This window comes from Capra hircus, chromosome 14, assembly GCF_001704415.2.
Source record: "Capra hircus breed San Clemente chromosome 14, ASM170441v1, whole genome shotgun sequence".
NCBI classification, from domain to species: domain Eukaryota; kingdom Metazoa; phylum Chordata; class Mammalia; order Artiodactyla; family Bovidae; genus Capra; species Capra hircus.
Window position 1 is genome coordinate 72,217,661 of NC_030821.1, and position 11,358 is coordinate 72,229,018.

At 50.5% G+C, this 11,358-nt stretch overlaps 1 protein-coding gene across 2 annotated transcripts in view; it reads right to left on the bottom strand.

Annotated features, from left to right (window-relative positions):
- Positions 1-7,552, bottom strand: part of ADCY8 (adenylate cyclase 8) — a 235,353-nt gene extending 227,801 nt beyond the window's left edge. The window contains exon 1 of one of the 2 annotated variants that reach the window (XM_018058572.1): positions 4,422-7,552. In XM_018058572.1, coding sequence (XP_017914061.1) covers positions 4,422-5,393 — 972 coding nt within the window. In that variant the 5' untranslated portion in view covers positions 5,394-7,552. The remainder of the gene's footprint in view (positions 1-4,421) is intronic. The other variant, XM_018058573.1, reaches the window with a different exon arrangement.

Genomic DNA, 11,358 nt, shown 5'->3' on the forward strand with positions numbered 1-11,358 from the left:
ATTGCAGCTGGATTCTTTACCAGCTGAGCCACAAGGGAAGTCCCTGAGCCACCAGGGAAGCCCACAGTGAAACTGATTTAACTTAAAATGGATGAGACTCCCAAAGGAAGGAAAAACTGCAGTCCTAATACGACCAGTAGCTGAACTATCTTAGGGGGAGATTTCAAAAGAAAGGAATCCTTTGAATTGGGCTTTGTACCTTCTAAGGGTTCCTCAATATTTCCAATGCTGCTTTAGACATACAAAATATGCAGGGATCGCATCTATGCATTTGAACAGAACCTCCTTGGGTGGGAAGTTCACGACTTTTCTCCAACGGTTCACCAAGTGGAGAAAACAGAAACCATTTCCTTGCTGATAGTAAGGAACCTCCTGGTTGGCCCTTTTTATTGGGCTGGCCAAAAAGTGTGTCCGGGTTTTTCTGTACGGTATTACAAAAATAGGCTCCATCTTGGATCCACAGTGGAAAGCACATGAGAGCTGAATGAACATAGGACTCTCCCTCTTCAAATAGGGTATCTGCAGAGATCTGCAGCTTGGTTGTTACCCCGTCAAGCCACAGATACCACGTTCTTCCAGAGGAAAAGAGAAGCCGACTCTCAAGCCCGGATTAGAGAAGGCAATCACCAGCTCATTTGTTCCTTTTGAAAACGGCCTTTTCGGTGAAGGGAAATAGCTGAGAGGTGTGTTCACTATATCCTCAGCTTCCTGCTTCTTGAAAATGCTAAGTTCAACATGAGCCATCCGCTTAATGGGAATCGAGATTAATATAGGGAAAGAAGATATGCCAGTGTTTATGCCCTTCAGTTGACAAATTTATATCCGCTGAGTGAGATGATGAGATGAGCTAGCTACAAAGAGCCTGTTCCCCGCAATTCAATCATTTTCCCTTCCTGATCGCCCTTTGGCTGTTTTGTTATATGTTAATTCTTGGGCTATATGGGATGTTACTCCCTTGAGTGATGAAACACGGATGAGACTCTCGCTCTGAAGCTACTTCAAATGCTTACGCTTTTAGAAGGATGCTCTCTGAAAAGTTTCTGAAATATGATTAGCATTGAGCTAGGATTTGAATCCAGCCCTCACCACTTGTTATTCTTATCATCTTCCCGATGTCCCTTTAAAGTTTCTAAGAACCTGTCATTTCTTCTCTGAAAGAAAAGTGATGGATGTTACCATCTGTTTGGCATTACTAGATGAGATCATGTGTGCAAAGGCTCATGCAAAGGTTACATGCAAAATAGGGTACAAATGTAAAGGGTTGCTACCGTGCTTTGATTTCCCCAAAGGTGTTTATATGTAAAAGACTGCCTCGCATACATAGTGTGTGTGTGTGTGACTGTGTGTGTGTGTGTGTGTGTGTATGTAGAAAGCTTTCACCAACACAAACGTCAGGGGACTTGGCTATTTCATAATATTACTTATGCAATGAGTAGTCTTGCTCATTCAGTAACTGAAGGGCCTACCAGGTGCCTGGCATTTTTCTAGGTGATGAGGATAAAATGATAAACACGATAGACAACGTCTTGCCTCTTACATGGTGTTTACATTCTTGTGAGGGTACGTACAGGGTTGGGAGAAGAAACACAGGAAATACAAATCAGATCATTCCAGATGATGCACATGCTCTGGAGAAAACAAGGCGCGTCATGTACCAGAGAGTGGCATCTGAACTGAGTCTGGAATCACGAGGATGTGTCAGTCATGGAAAACCTGGCAAAAATTGCTCCAGGCAGCAGGCATAAAGCCTAAGAAGTAGGAAAGAGTTTGGGATATTTGAAAGACAGGAAAACAGTGATTTGGAGGCTGAGGAGTAGAAGAGAAAGAAAGGAAGAGAGAAGGAAAAGGAAAGAGGAGAGAAGAGAAATCTAATTAGCAAGAAAAGCAGCATCAGATAATAGTGGATCCAGTAGTCCATGGTAAGGAGTTAGGATTTTATTCGGGTTTCTATACAAGGTCATTAGCAGGTATTAAGTATGCCCTGTATGTCATCAAATGGTATACCAAACATCATCAATACAAAAACCACAGGTTATTTTTTTTTTTAAGCGATTAATGCTTCACTTCATCCACCTGCAAGATCCAGGAAAGACACTTGAACCTCTAGAGGGCGCCAAAGGAAAATGTTTTGTAGCCACCAAGGTTCTTTTCAGCACCTACAATCCGAGGAAAGCGCTCTGCTTGTGCCTTCAGTCCAGTAAAAGGTGACGAGTTATGAGAGGACGGTTCATCTACAGGCCCTACCCAAACAGAAAGCTGGATGAGCTTGGTGTGCAGGTACCAGGACCCTAGTTTTCACACGGAAGGGTTGTTTATGATGGGGTGGGAGTAGGAAGACATTTTGGGGTTATTTTTAATCTTCTCCCATCTGGTAGTATTTGAGTGAAGTATAAAACAAATATGGATCCAAACTTTACTTTCTGGATTTGTTTGGCAAAAAAAGTATCTCTATACTTAGGGCTTTGAAAATATTCATCATTTGCCACTTAGGATGTGTTATTCTAAATACTATTCCAGACTGACTAGATGAAGTCTTTCAGTAACACATACCAAGAAAGGCTACTGTGTGTGAAGCAGTGGATTATGATAAATGGAATTTTCCGCAAATGGCTGGATAGTTATATTACGAAAACAACTCATAGTGGAAAAAAAAGAGAGAAGGGGAAGGAAAGAGGAGAAGGAGACAGAAAAACTGAGAAGGGGAAGAAGGGGAAAGGAGCAAGAGGGGTCAGGAGAGGTCAGCTGATGTCTAGGCAGATAATAAAGTAAATGCAAAGCAGAAGAGAACTTGGGAGAAAGGGAGAGGATCAGAGGACACTGGGGCTCAAATCACTGGGTCAACGAGATTCAGAAAAACAGTGAACATATACTTTCCTATAATCTCCAAACCGAGACTCTTATCATATGTGGATATTACAGGTTCACGGTGATTTTGAGGAAACATTCACTATTATCTTGAATAAGAAAAAACACAGCTGGTCAGACCTTTCAGAGGCCCTCACGTCCTCATTTCACGCCTGATGATCACAGCCAAGTACTTCATGTGCTCTTTGCTCTACCCAGGGAGACTTCAAAAAGCATCGTAAAAGCAGTCAACCAGATAAGTAACCTGAGCAAATGGATAAAGAGCCAGCAGAGAAGAGAGAGAATCCCAAATCAGCTAGAAGCCCAGAAGGTCAGTGATGGGGAAAGAACTCTGACAGTACCAGCGCTCTAAAAGTCATGAGCAGTTTTCATAGGTGTTGTACCTGTTTATTCTAAGAAGCATTATTCAAACCAGACCTCAAGAGGAGCCTCTAAACTTCCAATAGAGCAAAAGTACCCCAGAGGCTGAAGCTAAAGCAGGAACGTACAAAGCATGCCCCTCTTCAAGCACCTCTCATCAGCTTTTTATTTGAAAACACTTCCGCTGATACGCTTCCTTCATTTTTATGGAGATGACCCTCCTTCCATTTACTCTTGTTACCTACCAGACATTTGGCCAAGGAAGTCCCAGAGCGTTAATTACCTATTGATTTCAATGAATTTAAACAATAGTCATCGTCTACCTCCTCTTTCACAGATGAAGAGAACTCTGTTCACAAAACCACATCCATATTTAATGGGGAAAGATAGGAAGAAAGTGGGAGAAAGGGACATAAAGAGTCAGGTTCCACCTAAATATTTCAAACCATCTACGTCCAAATGTCCCTTTCCAATGACGAAAAACTTGCCTTCTTTGCTAATGGCATGCTCCCCCTCCCCACCAACCTCAAGTTCTGAATTTGATTTATTCAAAGCATTGCGGTTGGATCCTGTAATAAGAGAAGATAACTTTGTAGACTCAGAAGACAAAAAAGAATTCCCACATAAAACATGTATCACAGGCTTGACTGAAGGACTGCTTGAGAAAACTTAAGTAGGGTACCCAGCACCAGAAATCAGTACAGGGTTAACTAATGTTGATTCCTTTGCGGTACAGAGATTCAGAGAAACCCAACACTGAATCCCACAGTCCCTTATAACCCCCTGCTGTAACGCTTATGAGTAAAGCTGCTAAGGAATGGGTCACCGTCTAAATTGGGGTGCTTCTCCTCCCCCTTCCGTCTCCTGCTCCAGAGCCTCACTGCAGCCCTTGGGGGATGTGTGAGGAGCAGAAAGGAGACTGTACATCAGCTAAGAAGCTAAGAAGAGAGGAATTACTCACAGAATCAGAGTGGAATGGTCGAGTTGGTAGAAACTTTAGAGGTCATTTAATTCCAGTTCCCTCTAAGAAGAAAGAAATACCATCCCAGGGGGACCCAGGACCTCCCAGGTGCAAGGCACTGTGCCAGGCTGGGGGAGGAGACTCGAAGGGAGCCAGGTAACCCTGCTTCTTAGAAAAGCGATTTCTAAAGAACCCCCAGGGGAGTCAGGGGAAGAGCAAGGCAGGCAGGAGTTACCTGATTGATGGAAATGACCGCCAGCCTGGGGATGACCGCTTGGAGGACCACCTGCATCAAAGAGGTGCCTAGGCCGGCCAGGATGGCCCAGGTGAGCGGCAGCGGCAGCATGCTGTAGGTGGCAAAAAGGGTGAAGAGCACGTAGCCGATGCCGTCTCCCAGGAGCCCATAGCCGAGCCCTGCTGCTAAGATCTGGGTGGTCATGGCTACCCAAGTGACCACACCGCTGTACTGCAGGTATGTGTGCGAGGTGGTGTCCTTCCTGACCACCACCAGGGCGCAGATCACCACCTCTATGCCGGTGAAGAAGCCCAGCAGGATGCCCTTGAGCGGGTCCATGGGGGCCGAGGCCAGGCTCAAGTGGAGAACCAGGAGGGTGAGTTTGGTCAGCACGTCCAGCACGTTCATCACCACCTCCGATTTGCGCCTCTGGCCCAGGAAATAGCGCTGGTAGAGGCGCTCCAGATCCCGGGACTTGAAGGAGTTGCGCAGGGTGGGGAAAATGACCCCTCGGTAGCTGTAGCCCCCATTGAGGAAGAAATCCGAGTTGCTCGGGGCGCAGTCGAGGTGCAGGAAGCCCAGGTCGCCCCCGCCGCCGCTGCCGCTGCCGCTGCCGCTCCCGCTGCGTTCCGGGAAGACTTTGGGGCCGCCGGTGCCGTGCGCTCGCTCCCCAAGGCCCAGCGCGTAGAGGGGCAGCGCCGAGTCGCCGGACAGCTGCGACGCGTGGTGGTGGTGGTTGGGGCCGCCGCCTCCGGGGTCCGAGGCTTTGCTGGAGCTCCCGTTCCCGCCGCCGCCGCCGCCGCCGCCGCGGTGCCCGTGGATGAAGCGCTGCTCGGTGATGTGCCGCACCGCCGTCTGCCACAGCAGCCGCTGCGGCCGGGAGCCGCTCCCGCCGTCGCCGGCCGGGGGCGTCGGGCGGATGGTGTAGAGTTCCTCGCTGCCGCTCAGGCAGCGCACATCGGAGAGCTCCATGGCGCCGGGCCGCGGGGAGGGAGGCGCAGGACCGGCGGGAGGCCGCCGGGAGAGGAGGTCCCTAAACACCCAGAGGCTGGCCTGGTCGGAGCTGGGCGGCGAGCCCTTCTCTCCCCAGCCGCCCCGGGCAGGAGGGCCCGCGCGCGTCAGGTCATAGTGTGCCCCGGGGCAAAGGGCGTCTGGTAGGTGGCCGCAGACCCCTGCGTCCTTGCTCGGCGCCCTCCCGCCAGCCCCGCGCAGCTTGGGTGCGTGGCAGCCGGTGCTCGGTGTCCGCAGCAGCCGCGGCGCTCGGAGCCACGCGGCCCCCTTCCCGGGCTCGGGCTTCCGGGCTGGTTCTCGGCTCAGCGTCTCGGCGAAGTCTTTGCTCTCCAAGAGGCGCCCAGGCGCCTGGGGCTCCGGCCTTGAGCTGCGCGCCGGGCGGGTCCTGGCTGCGGCACTGGGCTCGGGACGCCCACGGCGCGGCGGCAGCAGGGGGGGTGGTCGGGGGGTGACCGGCGGCGCAGATGGATACGAAGTTAGCAGCTGGGGCTGGAACAGAGCCCTTCGGAGAACTCCATTGCGCCGGGATGGGGAGCCGGGGCGGAGCTGGGGGCGGGGGATTTGAAGGGGGAGGAGTGGGGGACCATGAGGTGGCGGGTGGCCCGCGGGAGGCGTGGAGGGGCGCTAGCCTCAGCGCTTACGAGTCACCAAACAGTTAATTTGGAAGTGGGGGTGTGCTGAGCCTCCCCACCCCCCGGGTTCGTTTCTAGCTGTCTCCACTTGCTGAGCGAAGACTAGCCGCGCTGAGCTGGCTCTAGCCCGACGCATCCCTCGGGGAGAGGGGAGGATCTCAGGGTCCCAGTCGCGGCTGTAAGACGAAGCCCCCCCTTTCCAGCTGTGCTTCCCGGGGGTCGCCGCCCAAGCTTCTCAACCCCCTTCACTTTGCTCGTTGGAATCCATTTTGCCCGGAGCTGGGAGCAGCGGGAGGCGGGGGGCAGGAAAAAGTGGGGAGGGCTCCCAAGCCAACAATTCTAACTGAAAGAAGCCGCCGGTGCAGACTCCTGAGGCTAAAATCCGAAGCGGGGTGGCTGCGGCGGGTGTAAGGTTGGAGCGAGAAGGGAGGCCCGAGGCCGCGGGGAAGTCGCCTGGAGTCGCCGCCGGATCCAGGGAAGCGCCGCGTGTCGCCCGGGCGCTCTGAAGCGCGCTGCGGTCACCGGGCGACGGGGAAGAATTTGGAGACCTGTCAGAGCGGCCAGACACCCGCGGCCACTTGAGCCCGCCCCCACGCCAGGCCACACCCCCCGGAGCCGGGCGGGGAGCGGGGGGCTGTGGTGGCGAGGACCTGGCACCCAGATCTGGCCAGGGCGCCCCGCGTCTTGGAAGCGGCAGAGCGCGCAGTTCCGCGCTGGAGAGGACGGTGGGGCTGCGGCCGACGCCCCCAGCCGGCCCCGGACGCCCGGCTGCAGCGCTCCAGCTGGCGGCGCGGGCCGGTTCCTCCGCGGTTCTTTTTTAGGTACTGGCTCGGGTCCTGGGCAGGTGCGCAGCCGGGACTCGTAGGCCGCTGTGCCCACGGAATCCGAGGGCCCAACGCCAAGGAATAGAGGGTCTCCTTTACGCGCTCTCCAATGGGGTGTCTTTTAACAAAGCCAACTTTCGGGCTAAAAGCAAAATGTCCCCAAGAAGCCGCAGTTGTAGAGATAGGCAGCTTCCCCAAAGAGTCTCTTAACCACGCCAGTCCAGAGGGTGGAGGGCGCAAGGCATTAGCATACAAGGGCCCCCGGAGTGCCTCGCACGCCGAGTTTCTCCCGGCTTACAGGCGGGGTGGAGTACGAGGCTGCGGGGAAGGCATCTCCAGCCGCCCGATGAAGCCCGGTTTCCCGCCCGCCGAGCTCCGGTTGCGAGCAGTAGCGGACACAGCGCTTGGTGGCGCTCGGGGCAGAGCCAGGTGCCACCCGGGGGCGCGTGGTGTCTGCGCTCGCGCCGGCCCGACCACGGGCCCCGGGCGCCGCAGTCCCGAGCCCGGCTGCAGGTGGCGGAGTCACCGTGGCCTCCACCTCCGCCACTGGGACTGCGGCTGCCGCGGGTGGAACCCGGGCCCTGAGCACGGTCAGCTGATGGCCAATGACGTCAGGCCCCGGGCGCTTTCGCGGCTCTCCGTGGCGCCCCCCGAAAGCCCCAGGGACTGCCTCGCCACCCCCTTCAGACCCTCCCCAGCGGACGGTCCCTCCTTGCTTTCCCTGGGAGAAACTCCCCTCCCTTCGCCTGCCCTGGGCAAGAATAGCTGTGCCTACCTCCCTTCTCAACCGCTTACACCATCTCCAGGGTTATTTGTGTCCACCGTGTCCCAGAAACACAAGATTTCATTATATCAAGCCTTTCTTTTCCACACACATGGGTTTCAGTTGAAGCCCAGAACTGGTCAACTGTCTTGCACATAGAATCGCCCCCACCCCCGCCCCAAAGCAGGAAGAAGACTCAGCATTTTCCCCTAAGAGTAGATTTCTGAGATGTTATGTCCTTCCTGGAAAAGACTCCTTTAATCCTAGTCCTTTCGAGTTGTCTTCTACCACTGCACCCCTCAAGAAAGAGAACTAAATTAAAGGCTCAATTTTAAATGGAAAGAAGGTCGGTTCTATCTTTAACCCAGTTGTAGATGTATTAATTCCTTAGCTGTAAAGAGGTCCCAGAATAGCTGGTCTCTTCCGTGAGGCTGGAACTTAAGGGCAAAGCCCTTCCCCCTGCTCCCAACCCACTTTTGCAGTTATCTAGACCTTAATGAATCCCAGGGACAGGGGAGCCTGATGGGCTGCAGTCTATGCAGTGGCACAGAGTCGGACACTACTGAAGTGACTTAGCAGCAGCAGCAGACCTTAATGAAATCTTCCTGGGCATTACGTTCCTGAGAGAGAAATGCTACTTGCTTTCTCCCTTCTTAAATTCCTTGGACTCTGCCTGGCCAGCTCTCCTGAAACTCTCGGTTGGGTAGTAAGTATCTTGACTTGAGGCGGGGGAGCCCAAATAGGGCAGAGGGCTGGGTGGGGGAGGGAGGGGGTTCCTGTGGACCCCATGCCAGGATATGTGGGGAGCTGTGTCCTCAGGCTGCAGGCACAGCCCCAAGTCATCTGTGCTAATGACCATATTAGTAAACTTGGCAGTGGAAGACACCTCTTTATTTTCTCAGTTCTTTCTCCTTGGGAGCCTGAGAACTCAGCCTGAATAAATGAGGGGTTGAATGCAGATGGAACTTTCCTATGAAAATCTTCCTCCTGGACATATCCCAGGATGATTTATTCAGCAGCAAAAGGAGGCGTGCCAAGGAGGGGGAGATTGGACCCAATCAGATAAAATGACTCAGGCTGATGAATGAGCATAGCATGCTAACAGAAAGCAGCTCAAACAATTTCATGAACTTAGAGGTCGAAACTAATATGTCAGGGAGAAAACACTGCATCTGGTCAACGGACTCCTCTGAAAGTTCCTTTGCTGTAGGAGGTGTTAGGACATGTTGTTTGAAAATAAGAGCGTGGATGACAGAATAAGATAAAACGTTATTCTTCTTGTTGGAATGACACAGTGCCATTCAGCACCCCCCAAATTCTGTTTTTGGATGACAGCACTGGCTCAGCACGCATATTAGGAGGCTTTTGGGAACATGCAAACCACCATATGATTATCACTTAAAACAAGAAAAGTCAACACATTGCTGTGAGGCTATACTGGACCTCTCATAGTGCTTTCATTTAATTCCCTGCGTATTTATTATGGCTGGGTCTCCACTGTAGAGGGGAAGGATTTTGCAGACTCAATGTCTTTTTGTACACAGCTGCTTCTTCTTCTTGAGATTTCCCTCTATTCCTTGCATAACCTTCCTTCAAAGCCCTACTCATCTCATTCCTTCAAAGCTCAAGCAATGTCATCTCTACTTTCCTGGTATTTCCAGTGAGAACAAGCGGATCCTTTTCTGTTGTTGGGTTTTCTTTTCTGTCATTCTGTTGTACTCAGCCACTCAGTTGTGTCCGACTCTTTGAGACCCCATGGTCTGTAGCCCGCCAGTCTCCTCTCTCCCTGGAATTTTCCAGGCAAGAATACTGGAGTGGGTTGCCATTTCCTCCTCTGGGGAAGCTTCCCAACCCAGAGATCGAACCCTTTATCTCTTGTGTCTCCTGCATTAGCAGGCAGATTCTTTACCTCTGAGCCACCTGGCAAATGTTCTGTTTGGCCCTTCAATATGGTTCTTACTTACTCATGTATCCCTCCATGAACTGGTGAGCTCATTGAAGGGCAAAACTGACTTTCCTTGAGTCCATGTCCCCCTGTTTCTAACAACTCTAGTGTACATACAGATGATAAAATTAGCAATAGTAGATGGCACACTTCACCCTTTACAATGATCTTTATAACCATCAATTCTCTGAGTTAGATCCTTCTCTATTTTTATTATTCCAATTTTACTGACTAAGATATTGAGGCTCCATTCAACTAAGAAACTTGCCCAAGATCTCATCTATAGCAAAAATTCCAGCAGTTAAATTTAAATTGTATAAATTTAGCCTCCATGTGCTCAATAAAAATATTGTGACAAGCAGGTCACACATTTTTGACCTAATTTAAATAGGGTTGATAGGCCAGAAAATGTCAAATATATTTTGACTTTCCAAATGCAAACTAAATAAGACACTTCTGAGAAGTTTGGGCTTTGAGAAGTCTAGTGGGATGACTCCAAATGGATGAGGTAGCAGAACGGATTCTTGTTTCTATAGAGGGTCTGCTAGGTTTTGCTCAGTGTGAGCTATGGACACTATTCCTAATTTGTGAAAAAGCAGATTTTTCACCTATTGGATTTACCAAAATAATTAATTATCGCACTGTACTCATTGGCTAAGAGCGGTAGTGGCAAAAGAGCCCCATTGGAAAAAAAAAAGTATTTGCTTTATGATGTTGCTGCCTACTGCTGGCCACATGTACAGTAGATATGGGAAATTTGTTCCTCTCAAATGCTTCTTTGACTTTCTAGGCTAACTAATATATGATTTAAATTTGATAAGAGCTGTGCTCTTTGCAAAATACCCTTAGAAACTCTAACACTCACTGAAGACGTATAAAATATTCACATGTAAAAGAAAAGATGGACTCAGTTCAGGAATGAGACCTGAAACCAGAGAGATCCTGTTTCCAAAGGGAAGGAGGGTGTTGATGACAAGGCAGCTTCCAAAGCTGGAAGTCCTTAAAGGAAAAGAGCAGGAAATTTTCTGAGGATAGATCTTAAATGGCCACACACACACACACACACGAAGGAAAAAAAAAAAGACTGTAAGAGGTAATGCACATGTTAATTACTTGATTGTGATGAACTCATATTGTATATCAAAATATCAAGTTGTAACCTTAAATATATACAGTTTTGGGGCTTCTTGGTGGTTCGGTGGTAAAGAATCCACCTACCAATGCAGGACATGTTGGTTTGATCCCTGGTTGGGAAAGACCTCATATATCAAGGAGCAACTGAGCTTGTGTGCTACAACTACTGAGCCTGTGCTCTAGAGCCTGGGAGCTGCAACTACTGAAGCCCCCGCACCCTAGAGCCTGTCCTCAACAAGAGAAACCGCTGCAATGGGAAGCCCGCGGACCGCAACTAGAGGGCAGCCCCCACTCGCCGCAACTAGAGAAAAGCCCTCACAGCAACAGAGAGCCAGCACAGCCAAAACCAAGTAAATAAACAAATACTAAAAGAAGAAATGAAATAGACGCAGTTTTTAGTTTCAATTATACCGCAATAAAGCTGGGGGGCAGGGTGAAACAAAGGTTATGACTGTCTTGACTGGAAGCACTGCTCTTAGGAAATATCAGAGCATGGACGGAACTCCAGGAAAAGTCAATGTCTAAATTAAATAAGGCTCACCCATGGAAAGGGTCTATGAATGACCAAATTTAAACTCACGTTTCATCTGAAATGCAGCACAAATATACAATAGAAAGATTGAAATGT